The 27,773-nt window shown below is 43.1% G+C and overlaps 2 protein-coding genes across 10 annotated transcripts in view; one reads left to right on the top strand and one right to left on the bottom strand.

The window, feature by feature from the left end:
• Nucleotides 1–27,773, top strand: part of LOC128689855 (uncharacterized) — a 483,205-nt gene that overhangs the window by 184,522 nt on the left and 270,910 nt on the right. The window contains exon 1 of one of the 5 annotated variants that reach the window (XM_070084533.1): nt 1,919–2,002. The exons of the other annotated variants lie outside the window; for them this stretch is intronic. The gene's annotated coding sequence lies outside the window, so the exon portion shown is untranslated. Of the gene's footprint in view, nt 1–1,918; nt 2,003–27,773 lie in introns of those variants that run through there. 5 annotated transcript variants of the gene reach the window in all.
• The window catches only part of LOC128686043 (uncharacterized), an 84,536-nt gene continuing 68,637 nt past the window's right edge, over nt 11,875–27,773 (bottom strand). For 3 of the 5 annotated variants that reach the window (XM_070084501.1, XM_070084502.1, XM_070084510.1), the window contains one exon: nt 11,875–18,507. In XM_070084501.1, the coding sequence (XP_069940602.1) occupies nt 17,488–18,507 (1,020 nt within the window). In that variant the 3' untranslated portion in view covers nt 11,875–17,487. The remainder of the gene's footprint in view (nt 18,508–27,773) is intronic. The other 2 variants (XM_070084487.1, XM_070084497.1) reach the window with 1 other exon arrangement.

Below are 27,773 nucleotides of genomic sequence, written 5' to 3'. Positions count from 1 at the left end.
AGAGAGAGGGGTGGATCGACTGCGTATTTTTGGACTGCAAGAAGGCCTTCGACACAGTTCCTCACAAGAGGTTACTGCAAAAGCTAGAGGACCAGGCACACATAACAGGAAAGGCACTGCAATGGATCAGAGAATATCTGACAGGGAGGCAACAACGAGTCATGGTACGCGACGAGGTGTCAGAGTGGGCGCCTGTGACAAGCGGGGTTCCACAGGGGTCAGTCCTAGGACCTGTGCTGTTCTTGGTATACGTGAACGACATAACGGAAGGGATAGACTCAGAAGTGTCCTTGTTTGCAGATGATGTGAAGTTAATGAGAAGAATCAAATCGGACGAGGATCAGGCAGGACTACAAAGAGACCTGGACAGGCTACAAGCCTGGTCCAGCAACTGGCTCCTTGAATTTAACCCTGCCAAATGCAAAGTCATGAAGATTGGGGAAGGGCAAAGAAGACCGCAGACACAATATAGTTTAGATGGCCAAAGACTGCAAACCTCACTCAAGGAAAAAGATCTGGGGGTGAGTATAACACCGAGCATATCTCCTGAGGCGCACATCAATCAGATAACTGCTGCAGCATACGGGCGCCTGGCAAACCTACGGATAGCGTTCCGATACCTCAGTAAGGATTCGTTTAAGACTCTGTATACCATCTACGTCAGGCCCATACTGGAGTATGCAGCACCAGTTTGGAATCCACACCTAGTCAAGCACGTCAAGAAATTAGAGAAAGTGCAAAGGTTTGCAACAAGACTAGTCCCAGAGCTACGGGGATTGTCCTATGAAGAAAGGTTGAGGGAAATCGGCCTGACGACACTGGAGGCCAGGAGGGTCAGGGGAGACATGATAACGACATATAAAATACTGCGCGGAATAGACGAGGTGGACAAAGACGGGATGTTCCAGAGATGGGACACAGACACAAGAGGTCACAATTGGAAGTTGAAGACTCAGATGAATCAAAGGGATGTTAGGAAGTATTTCTTCAGTCATAGAGTAGTCAGGCCGTGGAATAGCCTAGAAAGTGATGTGGTGGAGGCAGGAACCATACATAGTTTTAAGGCGAGGTATGATAGAGCTCATGGGGCAGGGAGAGAAAGGACCTAGTAGCAATCAGCGAAGAGGCGGGGCCAGGAGCTGTGAATCGACCCCTGCAAACACAAATAGGTGAGTACAAATAGGTGAGTACACACACACACACACACACACACACACACACACACACACACACACACACACACACACACACACACACACACACACACACACACACAGGGTCCACAGAACATGTAGAAAGTACGTGCTTAAAATTCCTAGGTAAGCAGATTGGTTGTGCTGCTACTAACAGCGTAGCTATGTTAATACTGAGTTGAGAGTTAGTTTTAAAGTATTGAGTGAAAGGTTAAGTATCACGACAACAATTTCTTTTGTGGGAGTGTGAGGAGTTTGTGTAAACGCTGATAAACTGTAGGTGAGAGAACTATGAGAGTGGTGCAAGTGTTAAGCTGACACTACTCAGACAAAAGAATTTGTATAGTTACCTGTGTGTATGATTGACCGGGTCAGGGCCGGCCTTAAGCCGATTGGACCAATTGCTCCCAGTTGGGCCCCGCGCCTAAGGGGACCCCGCGCTAGATCGTAATCTACTCTCGGCTTGTCAAGTACACACAACAACACGAAGTAAAAAAAAAAAAAAAGGCATTGGATACAATATGCTGGCAAATTAATAAATCAATTCGCAGACACTAAAGCAAGTGGTATTGTGACTATGTACTTTTCAGAGGTGATACACAAATTTTGTTTGTTACTTGTAGACTTACATGTATGCAATTTTATATTAAAATGTAGCTTACATCTGTTTGGTCTATTAATTCGCATGCATTCGGGGCCCACCAGAACTGTTCCCAGCTGGGCCTTGCACCTCCTAAGACCGGCTCTGGACATGGTGTAGGAGATGCGCAGCTATGGATACCTCGTACTCGAGCCATTCAACGGTGCCGGTGAGCCTCTCCTTCTCCCATTTAAGTTCTCTTATTCGACGCTCTGATTCCTCTACCGTCTTTTCCTTTTCCGCTTTCTTCCTCTTGTTATTTTCCCTATTATGCCTCGCCCTCAGACAGTCTCGGTGTCTTTGCTCTGGGTCTCTAAACACTGGGTTCTGGTTCAGTGTAGAGTTGTATGGAGGTCCCGGGTTCATAAACACTGGGTTCTGGTTCAGTGTAGAGTTGTATGGCGGTCCTGGGTTCGTAAACACTGGGTTCTGGTTCAGTGTAGAGTTGTATGGCGGTGCTGGGTTCATAAACAGTGGGTTCTGGTTCAGTGTCGAGTTGTATGGAGGTCCTGGGTTCGTAAACACTGGGTTCTGGTTCAGTGTAGAGTTGTATGGCGGTGCTGGGTTCATAAACACTGGGTTCTGGTTCAGTGTAGAGTTGTATGGCGGTGCTGGGTTCATAAACACTGGGTTCTGGTTCAGTGTAGAGTTGTATGGCGGTGCTGGGTTCATAAACAGTGGGTTCTGGTTCAGTGTCGAGTTGTATGGAGGTCCTGGGTTCGTAAACACTGGGTTCTGGTTCAGTGTAGAGTTGTATGGCGGTGCTGGGTTCATAAACACTGGGTTCTGGTTCAGTGTAGAGTTGTATCTAGGTCCTGGGTCCATAAAGACTGGGTTGTGGTTCAGTGTGGAGTTATATACTCCCAGACTCGAATAGTTTAAGGGTAGGTCCAAACCGTCAGAAACGACGTAAGCCCCTGTCAATGTGTGGCTGCAAGAGTGGTGGTCACTCTGTCACTGACTGAGGTTCTTCTGTTCTCGCCAAGTTTATTCCACACTGGCTTAAGGTGTTGTATTTTTGGGTATGCAGGTCCCTGCTTCCCTGACGACCACTCCCTGTTGGAGTGCACACGAGTATACTGTTCACACTTGCTAAACGAGTAGGTCGTGAATAACAAGGTTCCGTAGCGCCACTCGTATATAATTCACTTTTTCTGGTGTTTAAAGATCAAGGTTGCTAGTGCCGAGGTTTATGACAAGTTGTGCTTCCAGCTGAAGAAGTAGATACCTACTGACACTTACGAACTTGTGTCCAAATAGTGGAGATCAACCATATTTATAAGGAGAGCAAAACGTATCACAACACATGTACACAGACGAAACTGTCCTGGGCAGGAAGGGATTATACGTCAAACACACACACACACACACACACACACACACACACACACACACACACACACACACACACACACACACACACACACACACACACACACACACACACACAATCAACACAAACACACATCTACACACACACACACATCTACACACATCTACACACACACACACACACACACACACACACACACACACACACACACACACACACACACACACATCTCTCCATGGGTCCTGAGAGAGGGAGCAGAGGCGCTATGTGTACCCTTAACAACGATATTCAATACATCTATCGAAACAGGGAGATTGCCTGAGGCATGGAAGACAACAAATGTAGTTCCAATCTTAAAAAAGGAGACAGACATGAAGCACTAAACTACAGACCAGTGTCACTGACATGTATAGTATGCAAAGTCATGGAGAAGATTATCAGAAGAGTGGTGGAACACCTAGAAAGGAATGATCTCATCAACAGCAGCCAACATGGTTTCAAAGACGGGAAATCCTGTGTCACAAACCTACTGGAGTTCTATGACATGGTGACAGCAATAAGACAAGAGAGGGGTGGGTGGATTGCATATTCTTGGACTGCAAGAAGGCGTTTGACAGTTCCACACAGGAGATTAGTGCAAAAACTGGAGGACCAAGCAGGGATAACAGGGAAGGCACTACAATGGATCAGGGAATACTTGTCAGGAAGACAGCAGCGAGTCATGGTACGTGGCGAGGTGTCAGAGTGGGCACCTGTGACCAGCGGGGTCCCGCAGGGTCAGTCCTAGGACCAGTGCTGTTTCTGGTATTTGTGAACGACATGACGGAAGGAATAGACTCCGAAGTGTCCCTGTTTGCAGATGACGTGAAGTTGATGAGAAGAATTCATTCGATCGAAGACCAGGCGGAACTATAAAGGGATCTGGACAGGCTGCAGACCTGGTCCAGCAATTGGCTCCTGGAGTTCAATCTCACCAAGTGCAAAGTCATGAAGATTGGGGAAGGGCAAAAAAGACCGCAGACGGAGTACAGTCTAGGGGGCCAGAGACTACAAACCTCACTCAAGGAAAAAGATCTTGGGGTGAGTATAACACCAGGCACATCTCCTGAAGCGCACATCAACCAAATAACTGCTGCAGCATATGGGCGCCTAGCAAACCTCAGAACAGCATTCCGACATCTTAATAAGGAATCGTTCAGGACCCTGTACACCGTGTACGTTAAGCCCATATTGGAGTATGCGGCACCACATGAAGGAGGAGGAGGAGGAGGAGGATGAGGAGGAGGAGGAGGAGGAGGAGGATGATGAGGAGGATGAGGAGGATGAGGAGGAGGATGAAGAGGATGAGGAGGATGAGGATGAGGAGGATGATGATGATGATGATGATGATGATGATGAAACATGTGCAGCAGTTGGGCATCTTTGTTGGCGTAACGTTTCGCCTACACAGTGGGTTTCTTCAGTCAAATACAAAGGTAGCAGTGGTGGTGAAGTAGAGATGATGTAATCAGTCCATCAGCTTTGGAGAGGGAGTATTTGAGGTGGTCAGTCCCTCAGTATTTAAGACTCCGTTGTTATGCTTCAGCTTCTTATCGTTCCAGACCATGGAGCTGAACTCTTCTCCAGGCTGAAGGACTGACCACCTCAAATACTTTTTCTCCAAGGTTGGTGGGCTGATTGCATCATTTTTATCTTATTGCTACTGCTCCTTTTGTATCTGAAGAAGCCTGCTGTGTAGGCGAGGCGTTTCGTAGATGGAGATGCCCAACTGTTGCACATGTGTCTTAATCTTCAACTTGTCGGTATTTTATGCCATTTTCAACAACACTAACAGGATGTGTTGATGACGGATAAATACGAAGACAGAAAGAGAGAGGTGAGAGGTCAAGGACGGGAGGAGGAGATGACTAGATGGGAGGAAGAAAGGAAGGAGGGAAGATGATAATTATTTAGACAAGGACACAGGGTGAAGGAACTACACTGTCCTCTCTCTGAGACTCCTACTACACTCTTACATTGTCTGTCTGGCTGTCTGCTTGACTGACTGCTCTTCCTGGCTAGTTGGCTGTCTGTCTGACGAAGCTGGCTTGATGAAGCTCCTGGAGAGCGAAACGTTGCCAGAAATAAAACGACACATCAGTTTCACATGTGTCCTTCTACCTAACAGGTTACCGGAAATTTTACCAACATTACTGCACCTTCACTCTGGCTGAGGGACTGATTACCTCCTCTTATACCGTCTCCAGTTTCACCACCTTCAAATAACTTCTTTATTTAACTGATAAAAGTTATTGGTTGGTGAAACGTCGTCAGAATAAAGATACCCAGGTGTTGTAGAGACCTTGGTAAGAGATACCAAAAAGTTGGTTAATAAAAACACTTAAGCAAACACTAGGACATATTTATTACAAAACTTTGCGATCCTGGGACCTTGATGATACCCTGGGACCTTGATGATACCCAGGTGCTGCACATGTGCTGTATTTATTGCTGTATTTATCTCTTAGGACTGAAGAAGTCACTTTTGGCGAAGAGTTTCCTCTCGTAAATGTCTTGAAGTATAATATGAGAGTCATTGTTCTCGTCTTGCCAGTATGACAAGACACAACTGCGGAATATTTAATATTTGGAAAATATTTAATCTCTCCTTACAGAGCTCAGACCTCCGCAATACAATTGTCCTCAAAAATTTGTTAAGTCATACCATTAATTAAGGAAAGATCCAAGACTTAACCTTATGAAAACAGACAAAGCAAATGCGATAGTAATTATGGACAACGTAGATTATAGGTGAAAAATAATTATGTTATTAGAAAACGGGAATTGACGTGCCCTTTAAGTGGATATGACTTCTGTAGTGACTAGCCTAGGTCAGTAGCTTGGGCCAGTAGGTGACTTGGACCTGCCTACCATGGGCCAGTAGTCCTGCTACAGTGCTCATTCTTTGTTACGTTCTTAACAGTGGTGAAGAACAGTGTGTCATGGATCACCTAATATTGTGAGGTGCGTGTGGCTGATAACTTGGTGTTTGTTGTGTCACCTGGTGTTATCTGAGCGCAGTGATGATGTTGCTGACACTTGACAACATTATCACACACCAGGGCTAGTTACTGACACACAATCACACACATCTAACCTAGTCACGTTACAACATGGTGGGTGCAGACGTGGGTACACAAGGCTCCGAGAACTTCGTGTTTTTGAGGGGTGCAATAACCCCTAGCAGTAATCAGTGGTAGTGACAAAGTCAGTGAACAAACCTACGAGTGATAACTATAGTTATTAGTTGAAAAAATTCGAGGGGAAACCTAAATTCAGTATTTTCTTTTAAAAGTGCCAAACCGTTGTGGATCTACTAGGCACTGTTGCCACACAGATACAAACATAAAAAGATCAAAGTGAGTGTGGAAACGGGTGATCAAGAATTACCAGCGTTTGGTTAACAAGTGAAATGTGGGGCACCGTAATGTGAGAGTGAAAAAGTTAATAGGCAAAAGGAGAAAGAAAAAATAAAATATACAACAAGGGAAGGTGGCAGTAGGCCTACTGAAGCAGTGACGTCACAACAGTTTGTATGCCATTATACATATAAAGTGTAACACCGAATGTGAAGTGTATTCTGTAATAAGTGAAAAGTGAAATCACTTGAGGAACGCGGGATGCATGAGCATATATGGTTATAAACATCATGGGTGAAGGAGTTACAAAATAGTGAGAGAAGGCCTATGTACGACGTACGTCATCAGCTTCTGGCAACTTGTCATCACACCGCTGTCAGCGCAAGTATTCCACCTGTTGAGGTTGCATTTTGCAAGATTGAGTCTGGTCCTGCATCACTGTTAGATACTGGTCACTCACTCCTGCAAGCCATTACCAGAATTAGAGTAGAAATAGCATAGAGGAGAGTGCAAGGAGTAAAGCGGTAGTGAGGGATAACGTCAGACACTTAAGCTGAGACAAGCTAAATTTTACAACCTAGCTACTTTCTGAATTTTAGAAGTAGAATCGATAAGTGTTACAAGTATTGGTAAGCTTAGAATTACTGGTATCTACCGGTATTTATTAGCAGTATGAATACTTAGAAGTGGGGGCACACACACACACACACACACACATACACACACACACACATACATACATACACACACACACACACACAAATACACACACACATACACACACACACACACATACACACACACATACACACACACACACACATACACACACACACACACACACACACACACACACACACACACACACACACACATACACACACACACACACATACACACACACACACACACACACATACACACATACACACACACACACACACACACACACACACACACACACACACACACACACACACACACACACATACACACACACACACACACACACACACACACACACACACACACACACACACACACACACACACACACACACACACATATACACACACACACACACATACACACACACACACACACACACACACACACACACATACACACACACACACACACACACACACACAGACACACACACACACACACACACACACACACACACACACACACACACACACACACACACACAAACACAGGACTCGGACTCGACCCACCTGTACACACACACACACACACACACACACACACACATACACACACACATACACACACAGGAACAAGCACTTGTAAGCTGTAGTACACACGCAAACACACACATACACAGGATTTCACACCGTCCTGTGAACTGACCATCTGAACCTTGCCCCTCTCCCCCCCCCGCTTCCTATCCTAAGTAGAGACCTATCTCTACCTTTCTCACTCTTTACCTATATCTCTCTCTCTACCTATCACTCTCTACCTATCTCTCTCTCTCTCTTCCCTCTCCCATCTCTCCCCTCTAACATCTCTTACCTCTAACACCTCCCCCCCTCTAACATCTCTCCCCCTCTAACATCTCTCCCCTCCCATTATCTCTCCCCTCTCCCTTTCCCCATCTCTCTCCCCTCCTCCCCTCCCTCTCCCCCTAGCCTCTCTCCCCTCTCGCTCTTCCATCTCCCCCCTCTTTCCCCCTTCTCCCCCTCTCTGCCCCCTCTCTCTCCCCCTCTTTGCCTTCTCTTTCTCTCTCTCTCTCCCCCTCTCCCTTCTCTTTCTCTCTCTCTCTCCCTCTCTCCCCCCCCCTCTCTTCCCCATATCTCTCTCTCTCTCTCTCTCTCTCTCTCTCTCTCTCTCTCTCTCTCTCTCTCTCTCTCTTGCTCTCTCTCTTCCTCTCTCTCTTCCCCCCTTCCCCTCATTTTCCCTTCTAACTCTCCCCTCTCCTACTCTTCCCTTCACTCTCTCTCCCCCCTCTCCCCCTACCTTTCCCCCCTTTCCCTCTCACTTTCCCCTCTCACCTTTCCCTTCTCTCTTCTCTCACAAAAAAAAAAAAAAAAAAAAAAAATGGTGGGGACTCGCAGGAACCAAGGATCAGATGAGAATGGTTCTGGTAGGGAGGAGTGGATGGAGGAGCAGTGGAAAAGGATGGAACAAGAGTGGGAGAGAAAATTAGGAGAGCTTTCTGAAAAAATGGAGAAAGAGCTCTCTGTGAAATTGGAAAAGAGGTTGGAGAAGGAGACAAAGAATTGGGAGGCACAAGTCGAAACTGCAGTAGCCAAGATAAGGGTCCTAGAAGTTGAGATAAATAGGCTGAAGCGAGTTACAGGGGCAGTGACCAGAGAAGACACAGCATATGAAGCTGCGAGGCCGAACAGGAAGGAAGGAATTATGAATTATGCTAAGGTCATATCAGCCTGCCAAGGAGGACCAAGGAGTGAAAGGGAAGAACAGCTGGTTGCAGATGGAGAGGGTGATAGGTCGAATGCTGAGGCACAACCAGGCTATCAAGAGCCACTGGAAAAATCAAGGGAGAAACTGACCACATACAGGCAGGATCCAGAGTCACAGAGGGTGAGGCAATGGGAGGAAGAAAGGGCAAAATCAGTGTTTATCCATGGGCTTCAGGAGAGAGAGGAAAGGACACACACTGAAAGGCAGCAGGAAGAAAGAAAGGAGATTGAGAAAATCATCACGGAAATAGGTGAAGAGATGGACGAGATTGTAAATTTTCAGAGAATAGGGGGGTACTCGAAGGGGAGAAACCGACCAATCAAGCTGATTCTCAGGACGGAAACAGTGCGGAACAGGATCCTCCAAGAGAAACCACGATTGAAATACTCGGAAGAGTACAAGAGGGTGTTCCTAGACAGAGACAGAACAAAATCAGAACGACAGCAGCTGAGGGAGAGGACAAAAAAGCGAAAGGAGCTAGGAAAAGAGACAAGGATGGAACCAGCAGAGGTCAGTCAGAGCAGAACAGAACAGCAAGGGCAAGCACACACACAACTATTCTCAGAACCATACAACCTATCACACCATCCCAACACACACTACAATCCATACCCACAGCCTCCACCCAACACCGAGCTATAGAATCCCACAGTATGCCACCAGGTCTCCCACCCTCACAGGCCCCCCAAACCACAGTGTTGGAAAGGAAACTGAAGGTATGGTACACAAACGCTGATGGAATAACAAATAAGTGGGAGGAGTGGCATGAAAGAGTCAAAGAAGCATCACCGGACATCATAGCTCTCACAGAAACCAAGCTTACAGGTATGATAACAGATGCCATCTTTCCAACGGGATACCAAATCCTGAGGAAAGACAGAGGGAACAGGGGGGGGTGGAGGAGTGGCGTTGCTGATCAAAAATCGCTGGAATTTTGATGAGCTGGAGAGAGGAGACAGCGGAGAAGAAAGTGATTACATAGCGGGAACACTTCACTCTGGAGGTCCCAAGGTGGTAATAGCAGTGATGTATAACCCACCACAGAACAGCAGGAGGCCAAGGCAAGAGTACGACGAGAGCAATAGAGCGATGGTTGACACACTGGCTAGAGTGGCCAGAAGAGCTCATGCATGCAGGGCAAAGCTCCTGATCATGGGTGACTTTAACCACAAGGAGATCGATTGGGAGAACTTGGACCCACATGGGGGCCAAGATACATGGAGGGCTAAGATGATGGAGGTGGTACTGGAAAACTTCATGTGCCAACACGTAAGGGACACTACAAGAGAGAGAGGAGAGGATGAACCAGCAAGGCTGGACTTAGTATTCACCTTGAGTAGTGCAGATATCGAGGACATCACATATGAAAGACCCCTTGGGGCCAGTGACCATGTGGTTTTAAGCTTCGAATACACAGTAGAGCTACAAGTGGAGGGAGAAGCAGGAAGGCCAGGACGAATGAAGCCAAACTACAAGAAAGGGGACTACACAGGAATGAGGAACTACCTGAACGGGGTTCAGTGGGACAGAGAACTGGCAGGGAAGCCAGTTAATGAGATGATGGAATATGTAGCAACAAAATGCAAGGAGGCTGAGGAGAGGTTTGTACCCAAGGGTAACAGGAATAATGAAAAAGCCAGGATGAGCCCATGGTTTACCCAAAGGTGCAGGGAGGCAAAAACCAAGTGTGCTAGGGAATGGAAGAAATATAGAAGGCAAAGGACCCAGGAGAATAAGGAGAACAGTCGTAGAGCCAGAAACGAATATGCACAGATAAGAAGGGAGGCCCAAAGACAATATGAAAATGACATAGCAGCGAAAGCCAAATCTGACCCGAAACTGTTGTACAGCCACATCAGGAGGAAAACAACAGTCAAGGACCAGGTAATCAGGCTAAGGAAGGAAGGAGGAGAGACAACAAGAAATGACCGTGAAGTATGTGAAGAACTCAACAAGAGATTCAAAGAAGTGTTCACAGAGGAGACAGAAGGGACTCCAGAAAGACGGAGAGGTGGGGCACACCACCAAGTGCTGGACACAGTGCACACAACCGAGGAAGAAGTGAAGAGGCTTCTGAGTGAGCTAGATACCTCAAAGGCAATGGGGCCAGATAACATCTCCCCATGGGTATTGAGAGAGGGAGCAGAGGCGCTATGTGTACCCCTAACAACAATATTCAATACATCTATCGAAACAGGGAGATTGCCTGAGGCATGGAAGACAGCAAATGTAGTCCCAATCTTTAAAAAAGGAGACAGACATGAAGCATTAAACTACAGACCAGTGTCACTGACATGTATAGTATGCAAAATCATGGAGAAGATTATCAGAAGAAGAGTGGTGGAACACCTAGAAAGGAACGATCTCATCAACAGCAGCCAACATGGTTTCAGGGACGGGAAATCCTGTGTCACAAACCTACTGGAGTTCTATGACATGGTGACAGCAGTAAGACAAGAGAGAGAGGGGTGGGTGGATTGCATTTTCTTGGACTGCAAGAAGGCGTTTGACACAGTTCCACACAAGAGATTGGTGCAAAAACTGGAGGACCAAGCAGGGATAACAGGGAAGGCACTACAATGGATCAGGGAATACTTGTCAGGAAGACAGCAGCGAGTCATGGTACGTGGCGAGGTGTCAGAGTGGGCACCTGTGACCAGCGGGGTCCCGCAGGGGTCAGTCCTAGGACCAGTGCTGTTTCTGGTATTTGTGAACGACATGACGGAAGGAATAGACTCTGAGGTGTCCCTGTTTGCAGATGACGTGAAGTTGATGAGAAGAATTCACTCGATCGAAGACCAGGCAGAACTACAAAGGGATCTGGACAGGCTGCAGACCTGGTCCAGCAATTGGCTCCTGGAGTTCAATCCCACCAAGTGCAAAGTCATGAAGATTGGGGAAGGGCAAAGAAGGCCGCAGACGGAGTACAGTCTAGGGGGTCAGAGACTACAAACCTCACTCAAGGAAAAAGATCTTGGGGTGAGTATAACACCAGGCACATCTCCTGAAGTGCACATCAACCAAATAACTGCTGCAGCATATGGGCGCCTAGCAAACCTCAGAACAGCATTCCGACATCTTAATAAGGAATCATTCAGGACCCTGTACACCGTGTACGTTAGGCCCATATTGGAGTATGCGGCACCAGTTTGGAACCCACACCTAGCCAAGCACGTGAAGAAACTAGAGAAAGTGCAAAGGTTTGCAACAAGACTAGTCACAGAGCTAAGAGGTATGTCCTACGAGGAGAGGTTAAGGGAAATCAACCTGACGACACTGGAGGACAGGAGAGATAGGGGGGACATGATAACGACATACAAAATACTGAGAGGAATTGACAAGGTGGACAAAGACAGGATGTTCCAGAGATTGGACACAGTAACAAGGGGACACAGTTGGAAGCTGAAGACACAGATGAATCACAGGGATGTTAGGAAGTATTTCTTCAGCCACAGAGTAGTCAGTAAGTGGAATAGTTTGGGAAGCGATGTAGTGGAGGCAGGATCCATACATAGCTTTAAGCAGAGGTATGATAAAGCTCACGGCTCAGGGAGAGTGACCTAGTAGCGATCAGTGAAGAGGCGGGGCCAGGAGCTCGGACTCGACCCCCGCAACCTCAACTAGGTGAGTACAACTAGGTGAGTACACACACACACACACACACACACACACACACACACACACACACACATACACACACACACACACACACACACACACACACACACACACACACACACACACACACACTTCACAACACCCACACACACTTCACAACACACACACTTCACAACACCCACACCCACATCAAAACACACACACACACACATCACAACATACACACACACACATCACAACATACACACACATACACACACACACACACACACACACACACACACACACACACACACACACACACACACACACACGCATATACAACAGGCCTAGTGTCTAATCGACATGTGCCTAGGACAAAATGGTAACTAAAACACACACACACACGCGCGCGCGCACACACACACACACACACACACACACACACACACACACACACACACACACACACACACACACACACACACACACACACACACACGCATATACAACAGGCTTAGTGTCTAATCGACATGTGCCTAGGACAAAATGGTAACAAACACACACACACACACACACACGGGGCCAGGAGCTGAGTCTCGAACCCTGCAACCACAATTAAGTGAGTACACACACACACACACCAGGCCTAGTGTCTAATCGACATGTGCCTAGGACAAAATGGTAACTAAAACACACACACGCGCGCGCGCACACACACACACACACACACACACACACACACACACACACACACACACACACACACACACACACACACAATCATACACTACATGGGGTCACAATTGGAAGTTGAAGACTCAGATGAGTCAAAGGAATGTTAGAAAGTATTTCTTCAGTCATAGAGTTGTCAGGAAGTGGAATACTCTGGAAAGTGACGTAGTGGAGGCAGGATCCATACATAGTTTTAAGACGAGGCATGATAGGGCTCGTGGAGCAGGGAGAGTGGACCTACTAACGATCAGTGAAGAGGCGGGGACAGGATCTGTGAATCGACCCCTGCAACGACAGTTGGAGTACACGAGCGCATACGCACACAAGCACACTCGAACACAATCGTACACACATGCACACCGGAACACAATCGTACACTCAAACACATACGAACACAAAGTATACACTCCACAAACATAAGCACAAACGTACCAGTACATACGGTGTATACCCTCACAAGCACATATATACAGATACTAACAAACACAAATTCACACTTGCACAAATGCAAATTCATATTCACAAACATAAACACACATTAGTGAATATACTTGCACGCACACTCCACGTCACAGACACACACACACACACTATTGTGTAAGAGACAAAATAGTAAGTTAATAAAAAATTTGGGAATGAAGGAGGTGGTTGGCACTACCTGGGAACGATAATGTATGACCTGAAGACTTAACTGAGAGAGGAGTTTGAGGGGAAAGTGCAGTTACCTTTGGAAATAAACTGTAGCAATTTGCAGTGAAGCAGGGGATGAAATTACAGAACAGTTAAATAGGGCAACTACTGCAGTGGTACGAGACCTCAGTCTTGAAGAGGAAATGGTAAAGCTAAAAGAAACTATAGAAGGAGGAACAGTGAGGGAGGCTCTTGAAAGGCAGTGCAATTCTGAGAGGAAACGGTGACAGTATGTAACAAAGTCAGGTAAGAGGTTGCAGAATAGGTAAATAGGGTTAATTTAGTGAAAGCCAGAGCCCTAAAACAGTAAAACAAAACAGAGATGGAGACCATGAAGGAATTAAGAGAGATGTCAGTGGGGGGCACAGACCGTGAAGGAAGTAAAGGAAACCCAGGAATTTGGATTGAATAATGAAAAAGTCGCTGGTAGTGATGCTCTCAAAAGATGGGGCATTTTAAGAGGTGATAAGAGAGACAGCAAGAGAAATGGTAAAAACAAAGAAATCTGGAAGGGGACTCCAGGAAGCTAAAGGTGACCTGGGTAGCAGATGGGAAGGTATAAAGCTGAAGATTATGTATGTCTTGGAATACACGTGAGAGGAAGTGACAGAGCAGATGGCGAATTTTAAAAGGATTGGTAGGGTCTTCTACGGCAAACACCTTCCGATCAGATTAACCCTTTGGTCTCATATAGCTCGGGACAGGATATTACAACATAAAGCGCACCTAAAGACCTCACAGTGCTAGTCATGTCTACGTAGATATTGACAATACGATAACAAAAGGAACAGCTAAGGGAGTGTGTAAAAAACCATTGAGAGCAGTGAAGAGCAGCAGATGAGAGGCAGGAGGTGGTAATATTCTAACTCAGGGAACTCCTTCAGACACAACCTTGACCCCTTTCCCAGATGTACATAACACTGGGCCAGTCCCCACCTCACCAGAACCATCACTAACACCTACACCCCACCATTAACCACTCTTACTACACCCTTCCCATACCCTCCCCCTCCTTGCCCTTCACTCTATCCCTGACTCCTTCGGTAGAGAAATCCACACCAAACCCCATCCCAACTTCCCTCTTGTTTGATAAGCATCATGACGAGGAAGTAGACGTCAGCTAGATCAAAGTAAGATAAATATCAGAGTGCGGTACTCTAATGCAGATACTTGATCTAACAAGAGCTGTAAGTTGAACAGCTGAGGTCACGCTAGACACACTGAGACAAAGTTGACAGAAATGATGTCAAATGCCATATGGCATTCAAATTGTAGAAGTGACACTATTAATTAGAAGTAATGGAGTTTTGAAGAGGTGAGAAGAATAAACAGGCTAGAGGAAAACGATTTCATACTGTACCAATTTAAAGCTGGGGGATTCAAGGTAGTAGGTTCAGTGATATTCAACCCGCCACCTAATAATAGAAGACCAAGGCAGAAACATGATGACAGCCGGGCGATGCTTGACAACAGAAGCAGCCAGGAGTGCTTTAAGGTCTAAAGAAAAGTTGCTTATAATGGGAGATTTTAATAATTGAGAAATATTTTAGGGGGAGAATTGGAGCCCAAATGAAGGACTGGAAACGTGAAGGGCTAAATTGGTGGAGGTGACTAGAAAAACAACATTTGGACTCAGAATGAAACAGCAAGAGTAGACCTATTTTTTACTGCAGGTACATCTGACAGGTGAAATAAAATATGAGACCTCTGGGTGCTAGGGATCATGCAGTCCTGAACTTCGAGTACCTGGTGAAACTAAAGGTAGGGTGAAATATAGGTGGAGAGCGTGAAAAGTCGGACTTTAGAAGTGATTTTTGAGGGGTTGAGAAACTCCTTGAATGTAGTGTAGAACCTAACTGTAAAATGCAGGGAATCTGAGGAGACTTTCCTACTAAGAAGAAGAGGCAGAAGCAAGAGAGACTAATTGATCCCTTGGTTCAATCATTAATGCAGCGAAGCAAAGCAGAAAAGTGTAAGAAAGTGGAAAAAGAAAGAAAAGGACAAATGAGAATAGAAGTGAGGAGATTGGCAAGAAACTAATGTACTAGTGTGAGAAGAGAATCTGAGAAACAATTTTAGAATGACATAGCAGCAAAGGCTAAAGTGTTAAAACGATTTTAAGATTTCTCAGTGGAAACTTGGGAAATACCAGTGATACTAAAGAACAGGGAGCACCAACAAGTAGTGGATGACATCCACACAACAATTGAAGAGGTAAAGAAACTTTTGATGGATCTGGATATATCAGATGCCATGGGACCTGATGTGTCACCATGGATTCTGTCAGAGGATGCAAAAAGTCTAAATCACTAGCGGTGATCTACAATAAGTCAGTGGATATGGGACAGTTACCAGAGATCTGGAAGACGGTAAATTCAGTTCCTGTATATGAGAAAGGAGACAGGCAGGAGGCGTTAAACTACAGACCAATTTCTCTGACCTGTATACTTTGCGAGGTACTAGAGAAACTTATCAGAGGGTTTCATAAACAACCAGCATGGGTTTATGGATTCAGATATTGTCTTACTAACTTGATGGAGTTATTTGACAAAGTACAAATGTGCAGCAAGAGAGAGAGAGGGAGGGTTGGTGGATTTCATTTTTGTAGACTGCAAGAAGGCGTTTGATACTGTGTCCAATAAGAGGCTGGACCGAAAACTTGTGATTCAGGCGGGAATAACGGGGTATGTACACCGGTGGATCAGAGTGTTGTAGGGAAAGGAAATAGAGTGATTTCCGGGAAAGAGAAAGTCAGAATAAAAAAGTGTAACTCGAGGGGCTCATCGAGGATCGGTATTAGGATTAGTTCTGTTTATGTTTTATGTGAAGGACGTTGCAGATGAGATTGATTCAGAAATTTCCCTGTTTGCTGATTATATTAAACTAATTAGGGATGCCACTCATAAGTCAAGTGATACCCAGGTATCTGTACATAAATAGCCTGCACATAGAGGACTGGAAGTTGCGATATTTGCTCCATATCTTTACCAACCAAAACACAAGGACCGAATGAGGAAGGTTAATAGTGGTTACCTTTGTGCACACAGAATATGTAGTCCCGGAAGATGATTGTTCCTACTTAAACACGAGTTAATAGTCCAAGTACGACTTAAACGTCGTCATAAGTCTCAAGTCACTTATGTGGGGGTTTGTGTAATGTTCCAGTCACGGTATTGTTATTTTTTTTTATTCTTCATCCAGGTATCTAATAACTTCTAGGTGAACACAAATAGCAGTTGTAAAGGAGACATGACAAGACCTCGTGTCTCTGAAACAACCTTCCCCCCCCCAAGTTGTAAGTTTACCTAACCCTCTGGAAGATGGAGGGCAGCCAAGTTGGACCGAAACGTCGCTATATGTTTCATTCTATGTGCGGGCTACAGGATCTTCATATATCCTCAAGTGTTTGTTGTTTAATATACATGTACACATTAGAAAACTGACATGAAGCTGTCAGTTGAAACAGTTATAAATATCATCACTGTCCAACTCAGGGAGATCATCATGATTCATAGCTGACTGGTCTTGTTGAGTTGTGGATTGAACAGATGACTGAGTAACAGGAACATCATCCGTAAATGACTGGTATTGTAAAGGTGTGGATTGAACAAATAACTGAGCAACAGGAGCATAAACCCCAATTAGCTGGTCTTCCTGAGCTGTGGGTTGAGCAAATGACTGAGCAACAGGAGCATAAATCGTAAATGACTGGTCTTCCTGAGCTGTGGGTTGAACAAATGACTGAGCAACAGGATAATCAGTCATAGTTGACTGGTCTTTCAGAGCTGTGGGTTGAACAAATGACTGAGCAACAGGTTCATCAGTCATAGTTGACTGGTCTTCCTGAGCTGTGGGTTGAACAAATGACTGAGCAACAGGATAATCAGTCATAGTTGACTGGTCTTTCAGAGCTGTGGGTTGAACAAATGACTGAGTAACAGGATAATCAGTCATAGTTGACTGGTCTTCCTGAGCTGTGGGTTGAACAAATGACTGAGTAACAGGATAATCAGTCATAGTTGACTCGTCTTGCTGACGTAAAAAATAAGCAATTTCTTGGTAAGAAATATGAGTCATAGTTGACTGATCTCGTTTAGTTGACTGAGCAGCTGGCTGAGCTGGAGCATCGTTTATAGATGACTGAGTCAACGGAAGGATTAAAATGGTATTTGTCTGATCACCAGACACCGTTGACTGATGAGACCGAGTGTTGTCATCCTGATTGTTATAATAACTGCAAGAGTGATTCGTTTTATTGACAGGTGACAAGCAGAGGCCACGGAGCCATGATAAATACATATTCTGCTTTGCGATCCTTTTCCTCAAGCATACAATATCGTTATCAAGTTTTTTCGTTTTGTTTTTTTTATTTTCACGGGATTTCTTAGCACTTGCGCGGTTTTTTTGTTTCTTGAGCAGCGTGGTGTTCCTCCTCTCTCCGGCCTCGGTGGAATTCCTCGCGTTGTTCTCTACCTGATCATGTAGAAGAAGAAATATAATGTAAGATGTAATATTTAAATAAAAGATAAATCTAATGTATATACACGTGCGCGCGCGCACACACACTCTTTCAGTACCACGAGATAGGGGTAACCCTGATAATATTAAGTAATCTATCTAAAAATCTTCAGAAGAGTTGTGCAGCCTAGTGACCCCCCCTTCCTCTTTCTGACAGCGACAAGCTAGTAAACGAGTACGCACAGACAAACACACATGTTCACCAGTAATTATTATAATAGTAAATTTTTTTAACAAGTTGGCCGTCTCCCACCGAGGCAGGGTGACCCAAAAAAGAAAGAAAATCCCCAAAAAGAAAATACTTTCATCATCATTCAACACTTTCACCACACTCACACATAATCACTGTTTTTGCAGAGGTGCTCAGAACGCAACAGTTTAGAAGCATATACGTATAAAGATACACAACATATCCCTCCAAACTGCTAATATCCCAAACCCCTCCTTTAGATTGCAGGCATTGTACTTCCCATTTCCAGGACCCAAGTCCGACTATATAAAAATAACCGGTTTCCCTGAATCCCTTCACTAAATATTGCCCTGCTCACACTCCAACAGCTCGTAAGGCCCCTCGCCCACAAAACCTCCTTTACCACCTCCCTCCAACCTTTTCGAGGACAACAACTACCCCGCCTTCTTTCCCCTACGCTCTCCATGTCATTCTACTTTGATCCATTATCTCTAAATGACCAAACCACCTCAACAACCCCTCTTCAGTCATCTGACTAATACTTTTATTAACTCCACACCACCTCCTAATTTCCACACTCCGAATTTTCTGCATAATATTTACACCACGATTAGTCCCGGAACTGAGGGGTATGTCTTATGAGGAGAGGTTAAGGGAACTCAACCTGATGACATTAGAGGATAGGAGGGATAGAGCGGACATGATGATAACGTATAAAATACTGAGAGGCATTGGCAAGGTGGATAGGGATCGAATGTTTCAGAGATGGGAAACAGGAACAAGGGGCCACAATTGGAAGCTGAAAATCCACATGAGTCATAGGGATGTTAGGAAGTATTTTAGCCTTAGAGTTGTCAGGAAATGGAAAAATCTGGAGAGTGAAGTTGTAGAAGCAAGTTCCATAAATAGCTTCAAGAAGAGGTATGACAAAGATCATGGGAGAGAGTGAATTAGTATCGATCAGTGAAGAGGTGGGGCCAGGAGCTATGACTCGACCCCTGCAACCACTTATAGGTGAGTACACACAAACACACACACACACACACACACACACACATATGTGTATATATATATATATATATATATATATATATATATATATATATATATATATATATATATATATATATATATTCTTTCAACTTCTTTCAGCACACCAGCCGTATCCCACCGAGGCCGGGTGGCCCAAAAGGAAAAACGAAAGTTTCTCCTTTTACATTTAGTAATATATACAGGAGAAGAGGTTACTAGCCCCTTGCTCCCGGCATTTTAGTCGCCTCTTACAACACGCATGGCTTACGGAGGAAGAATTCTGTTCCACTTCCCCATGGAGATAAGAGGAAATAAACAAGAACAAGAACTTGGCAGGACGGTAGTACCTCCCTGGGCGGTTGCTGTCTACCAACCTACTACCTAGGTAGTATATAGGTAGTAGGTTGGTAGACAGCAACCACCCAGGGAGGTACTACCGTCGTGCCAAGTGAGTATAAAACGAGCTCCTGTAATTGTTTTACATGATTACCTGGAGTTTACCTGGAGAGAGTTCCGGGGGTCAACGCCCCCGCGGCCCGGTCTGTGACCAGGCCTCCTGGTGGATCAGAGCCTGATCAACCAGGCCGTTGCTGCTGGCTGCACGCAAACCAACGTACGAGCCACAGCCCGGCTGGTCAGGAACCGACTTTAGGTGCTTGTCCAGTGCCAGCTTGAAGACTGCCAGGGGTCTGTTGGTAATCCCCCTTATGTATGCTGAGAGGCAGTTGAACAGTCTCGGGCCCCTGACACTTATTGTATGGTCTCTTAACGTGCTAGTGACACCCCTGATTTTCATTGGGGGGATGTTGCATCGTCTGCCAAGTCTTTTGCTTTCGTAGTGAGTGATTTTCGTGTTCAAGTTCGGTACTAGTCCCTCTAGGATTTTCCAGGTGTATATAATCATGTATCTCTCCCTCCTGCGTTCCAGGGAATACAGGTTCAGGAACCTCAAGCGCTCCCAGTAATTGAGGTGTTTTATCTCCGTTATGCGCGCCGTGAAGGTTCTCTGTACATTTTCTAGGTCAGCAATTTCACCTGCCTTGAAAGGTGCTGTTAGTGTGCAGCAATATTCCAGCCTAGATAGAACAAGTGACCTGAAAAGTGTCGTCATGGGCTTGGCCTCCCTAGTTTCGAAGGTTCTCATTATCCATCCTGCCATTTTTCTAGCAGATGCGATTGATACAATGTTATGGTCCTTAAAGGTGAGATCCTCTGACATGATCACTCCCAGGTCTTTGACGTTGGTGTTTCGCTCTATTTTGTGGCCAGAATTTGTTTTGTACTCTGATGAAGATTTAATTTCCTCGTGTTTACCATATCTGAGTAATTGAAATTTCTCATCGTTGAACTTCATATTGTTTTCTGCAGCCCACTGAAAGATTCGGTTGATGTCCGCCTGGAGCCTTGCAGTGTCTGCAATGGAAGACACTGTCATGCAGATTCGGGTGTCATCTGCAAAGGAAGACACGGTGCTGTGGCTGACATCCTTGTCTATGTCGGATATGAGGATGAGGAACAAGATGGGAGCTAGTACTGTGCCTTGTGGAACAGAGCTTTTCACCGTAGCTGCCTCGGACTTTACTCTGTTGACGACTACTCTCTGTGTTCTGTTAGTGAGGAAATTATAGATCCATCGACCGACTTTTCCTGTTATCCCTTTAGCACGCATTTTGTGCGCTATTACGCCATGGTCACACTTGTCGAAGGCTTTTGCAAAGTCTGTATATATTACATCAGCATTCTTTTTATCTTCTAGTGATGGTAGGATTGCTGGTGTCTTTTTTCTGTCTCAAAAACATACAAGATTGCAGGTACATCTTTCTACTTCTACTTACACTTAGGTCACACTACACGTACATGTACACGTTTATTTATACACACTCATCTGAGTTTTCTTTGATTTTATCTTAATTCTTGTTCTTATTACATTTCCTTTTATATCCATGGGGAAGTGGAATAAGAATCTTTCCTCCGTAAGCCATGCGTGTTGTAAAAGTCAACTAAAATGCCGGAACAATGTGCTAGTAACTCCTTTTCCTACTACTATAGCGTACTAAAAAGAAAACGAAGAAAATTGTCAAAGTGGGAAGTCTGAATGTGCGTGGATGTTGTGCGAATGATAAGAAAGAGATGATTGTGGATGTTATGAATGAGAAGAAGCTGGATGTCCTGGCTTTAAGTGAAACGAAGCTGAACGGGGTGCGAGAGTTTCAGTGGAAATAAATAAATGGGATTAGGTCAGGGGTTTCAAATTGAGTTAGAGCTAAGGAAGGAGTAGCAATAATGTTGAAGGATAAGTTATTGCAGGAAAAGAGGGAATATAAAAGTATTCAAGGATTATGTGGAGTAAAATAAGGGTTGGATGTGAAAAGTGGGTTATAGTAAGCGTTTATGCACCTGGAGAAGAGAGAAGTGTAGAGGAGAGAGAGAGAGATTTTGGGAAATGTTGAGTGAGTACTTGTGGCTGGAGATTTCAATGCTAAAGTGGATAAATTTGGGGTTCCAGGGGTAAATAAAAATGGAGACCCTTTAATTGAGCTGTGTGTAGAAAGAGGTTTGGTAATAAGTAATACATATTTTATGAAGAGGATAAATAAGTATACAAGGTATGATACAGCACGTAATGAAAGTAGTTTGTTAGATTATGTATTGGTAGATAAAAGGTTGATGGGTAGACTCCAGGATGTACATGTTTATTGAGGGGCAACTGATATATCGGATCATTATTTAGTTGTAGCTACAGTTAGAGTAAGAAGTAGATGGGACAAAAGGAAAATGGAAACAAGTAAGAGGGAGGTGAAAGTGTATAAACTATGAGAGGAGGAAGTTCGGGTGAGATATAAGCGACTATTGGCAGAAAGGTGGGCTAATGTAAGTATGAGTAGTAGGGGGGGGTTGAAGAGGGTTGGAATATTTTTAAAAATGCAGTATTAGAATGTGGGGCAGAAGTTTGTGGTTATAGGAGGGTGGGTGCGGGAGGAAAGAGGAGTGATTGGTGGAATGATGAAGTAAAGGGTGTGTTAAAAGAGAAAAAGGTAGCTTATGAGAGGTTTTTACAAAGCAGAAGTGTTATAAGAAGAGCAGAGTATATGGAGAGTAAAAGAAAGGTAAAGAGAGTGGTGAGAGAGTACAAAAGGAGAGCAGATGATAGAGTAAGAGAGGCACTGTCAAGAAATTTTAATGAAAATAAGAAAAACTTTTGGAGTGAGATAAACAAGTCAAGAAAGCCTAGGGAACGCATGGATTTTTCAGTTAAAAACAGAGTAGGGGAGTGGGGAGTGGGAGGTATTGGGTAGATGGCAGGAATATTTTGAGGAACTTTTAAATGTTGATGAAGAAAGGGAGGCGGTATTTTCATGCACTGGCTAGGGAGGTATACCATCTTTTAGGAGTGAAGAAGAGCAGGATGGGAGTGTGGGGAAGGTGCGTGAGGCATTACGTAGAATGAAAGGGTATAAAGCAGCTGGAACTGATGGGATCATGACAGAAATGTTAAAAGCAGGGGGGGATATAGTGTTGGAGTGGTTGGTATTTTTGTTTAATAAATGTATGAAAGAGGGGAAGGTACCTAGGGATTGGCGGAGAGCATGTATAGTCCCTTTATATAAAGGGAAGGGGGGACAAAAGAGTTTGCAAAATTATAGCGGAATAAGTTTACTGAGTATACCAGGAAAAGTGTACGGTAGGGTTATTATTGAAAGAATTAGAGGTAAGACAGAGAGTAGGACTGTGGATGAGCAAGGAAGTTTTAGAGTGGGTAGAGCATGTGTAGATCTCCTACCCACACATATATGAAAAGTATTTAGATAAAGGTAGGGAAGCTTTCATTGCATTTATGGATTTAGAAAAGGTATATGATAGAGTGGATAGGGGAGCAATGTGGCAGATGTTGCAAGTATATGGAATAGGTAGTAAGTTATTAAATGCTGTGTAAAAGTTTTTATGAGGATAGTTAGGCTAAGGTTAGGGTATGTAGAAGAGAGGGAGACTACTTCCCGGTAAAAGTAGGTCTTAAACAGGGATGTGTAATGTCACCATGGTTGTTTAATATATTTATAGATGGGGTTGTAAAAGAAGTAAATGCTAGGGTGTTCGGGAGAGAGGTGGGGTTAAATTATGGGGAATCAAATACAAAATGGGAGTTGACACAGTTACTTTTTGCTGATGATACCGTGCTTATGGGAGATTCTAAAGAAAAGTTACTAAGGTTAGTGGATGAGTTTGGGAGTATGTGTAAAGGTAGAAAGTTGAAGGTGAACATAGAAAAGATTAAGGTGATGAGGGTATCAAATGATTTAGATAAAGAAAAATTGGATATCACATTGAAGAGAGGGAGAATGGAAGAAGTGAATGTTTTCAGGTATTTGTGAGTTGACGTGTCAGTGGACGGGTTTATGAAGGATGAGGTTAACCATAGAACTGATGAAGGAAAAAAGGTGAGTGGTGCACTGAGGTATATGTGGAGACAAAAAACGTCATCTATGGAGGCAGAGAAGGGAATGTATGAAAGTACAGTGGTACCAACACTCTTATATGGATGTGAAGCTTGGGTTGTAAATGCTGCAGCGAGGAGGCGGTTGGAGGCAGTGGAGATGTGCTGTCTAAGGGCAATGTGTGGTGTAAATATTATGCAGAGATTTCGGAGTATGGAAATTAGGAGGTGTGGAGTTAATAAAAGTATTAGAGGGCAGAAGAGGGGTTGTTGAGGTGGTTTGGTCATTTAGAGAGAATGGATCAAAGCAGAATGACATGGAGAGCATATAAATCTGTAGGGGATGGAAAGCAGTGTAGGGGTTGTCCTCGAAAAGGTTGGAGGGAGGGGGTAAAGGAGGTTTTGTGGCCCAGAGACTTGGACTTCCAGCAAGTGTGCGTGAGCGTGTTAGATAGGAGTGAATAGAGACGAATGGTTTTTGGGACCTGACGAGTTGTTGGAGTGTGAGCAGGGTATTATTTAGTGAAGGGATTCAAGGAACTTGAATACTGGAAATGGGAAGTACAATGCCTGCACTTTAAAGGTGGGAGACGGTCGACTTGTTGAATATAAATATATATATATATATATATATATATATATATATATATATATATATATATATATATATATATATATATATATATATATATATATATTTATATGCAAAACAACCACTCTGAAAGAATAGAAAAATTCCAAGCGCTTTCGTGACTACTCACATTATCAAGGAACTATGAAAGTGAAGCATCCAAGGAAGCTATATAAGGGGTCGGCCAGCACCTCACTATCAGATCCCACAACGGTTAGACACGTGACGCGCGGCGAGCCAACTTGGACAGGTCCTTTGCAAAACTCACCCCCAAGCTATTTATTTGTCCAGTGTATTATTAAATTCTACCCAAATTCTATTAATTATAAATGGATCTAATTTATATAAACCAAAGGAAATATTCATATTATTGTCAAAACTGCTTTTTATGAAACAAGATTCAATTATATTCCTGTCGACCATGGACTTGCTTGATACTACTTTCTCAACTTTTTGAAAATCAATTGGATGGTTAAAATCTCTTACATGAATAAATAGAGCATTGGAATCTTGTCCAGTTCCAATGCTATATTTATGTTGTTTTAATCTTAGTTCGAGATTTTTACCAGTTTGACCGTAATAAACTTTATCGCAAATTTTACAAGGAATCTTATAGACACATCCATCAGCATTTTGGGGGGAATTCTTAATCAAAAGTTTTTTTACTGTATCAAGATTTTTGAATACAACTTTAATATTAAAAGTCTTAAGAAGAGAAGGCATATCAACCAAGTTTTCATGGTAAGGGAGAACCAACATATTTTTAGTTGAATAAGGCTGGTTGCCCTTTTTTGGATTATAAAAAGTGTTCCTAGCAACTTTAAAATATTTATCAATTACATTTCTTGGGTATTTTAAATCATTACCTATTTCATAAATTTTGGATATTTCCTCATCTATGAACTCAGGACTACAAATTCGTAAAGCTCTCAAAAACATTGATGAGAAAACAGATAGTTTGACTCTATCTTGATGCGAGGAATAATAGTGGACATAGGAACAGTTATTTGTAGGTTTTCTGTAAATTTTAAATTTGAATTCATTATTTCCCTTAATAATTAAAACATCTAGAAAAGGCAATGAGTTATTTTCTTCAAACTCAACAGTAAAGTTTATAGAATGGGCTAAGCTATTTAATTTTCCAAGAAAATGGTGTATATCTACATTTTTGGACATAAGACACAAAATATCATCAGCATATCTGAACCATTTAGCTCTATTAGGGAGGATTGTGTTAAGCAACCTTGTTTCAAAAAATTCCATGTATATGTTACTAAGAACAGGTGAAAGAGGATTTCCCATTGCCATACCAAACTTCTGAGTGTAAAACTTATCATTAAATACAAATTTTGCATCAACAATGCAAAGTTTAATAAGTTTAATGATAGTAGGAACTGGCAATGGTAAATCATAGTTAACGAGTTCTTCAGATAAGAAACTTAATAAATCATCAACAGGAACTTTCGTAAACAAGGAAGTAACATCAAAACTAACCATGTTAAAATCATTTAAGTCAGTCAAGGAGTTTAATTTATCAACCAAGTCTATGTTGTTTTTAACATTAAAGTTAGAAATTTTGCCAACAATAGGGCTCAAAATATCGACAAGCCATTTGGATAATTTATATGAAACTGACCCTATGGAGCTAATAATTGGTCTGACTGGATTCCCTGGTTTGTGTGTTTTTATTAGTCCATACATGTAAGGTAAAGATGGATTAGTGGAAGTAAATTGTTTGACTAATTCATCTTTGCCTTTCAGTAGAAGTTTTATTGTTTTATTGAAATTGCTGTTAACGGTTTCTAGGGGATTTTTCCTAAGTTTAGAATAGGTTTCAGTATCATCTAAGAGATTATTCATTTTTTCTTGGTAATCATTTTCTTTCATAATTACTATTGCATTTATTTTGTCTGCTTTAGTAAGGCGCAAATTTTTATTGTTATTAAGTGTATCATAAGACTTAAAGAATCTTTGAGGGCAATTGGGAATGTTTGGTTTTAACATAGAGCTGTATACCATTCCTTTACTAATATTAATTTCATCAGAGGATAAATCAGAAAATTTTTCAAAGTTACAAAAGGCTTTTGCAATTTCAACATTATTAAGTTTTTTTAAAGTTGCAAAACTTAGGCCAAAACCTAGAGCAACAGTTGTATGTTTGTCTAAAATTTCATCTGATAAGTTAATTACAAAATTGTTATTAGCATGCTTTGTCCAATCACTATTTTCAATTAAAATGTCTAATTTTCTTTGTAGTTTGCTCTTGAGTTCATTACAAATTCTTCTGAGTTTATTATAGCAATGATCCAACATACTGTGTTTCCATTCTGATGGAATGGCCTGATTAAAAGAGTATTTTTTGTTTCTCAATATTTTGAATGCTTCCTTCTCCTGTATTTTAGTTATTTCAATATGTTTCTGAAGAATAATTCTCATAAAATCATCAAAAGGACGATCTCTCATGTCAAGGAGTCTATTGGGTAAAAGAGACTTGGGCAGAACTTGTTCATTTAAAAAAATTTTTAAAAAATTAAGTCGAATTTTTAACTTGTGGGACTTGATCAATGCAGAAGAAAACTGTGAAACAAAAGATATATGATTAGGAAAGCTTATCGAGAACATTCTGAAGAGTCGTGTGGTATCCATTAATGCAATAAGATCACAGTAAACAGGTGATTTCAAAATATGCAAAACAACCACTCTGAAAGAAGAGAAAAATTCCAAGCGCTTTCGTGACTACTCACATTATCAAGGAACTATGAAAGTGAAGCATCCAAGGAAGCTATATAAGGGGTCGGCCAGCACCTCACTATCAGATCCCACAACGGTTAGACACGTGACGCGCGGCGAGCCAACTTGGACAGGTCCTTTGCAAAACTCACCCCCAAGCTATTTATTTGTCCAGTGTATTATTAAATTCTACCCAAATTCTATTA

The sequence above is a fragment of the Cherax quadricarinatus genome, chromosome 1 (genome assembly GCF_038502225.1).
Source record: "Cherax quadricarinatus isolate ZL_2023a chromosome 1, ASM3850222v1, whole genome shotgun sequence".
Lineage (NCBI taxonomy): Eukaryota > Metazoa > Arthropoda > Malacostraca > Decapoda > Parastacidae > Cherax > Cherax quadricarinatus.
Note: the sequence above shows the minus strand (reverse complement) of the source record. Positions and strands in the feature narration are given on the sequence as shown.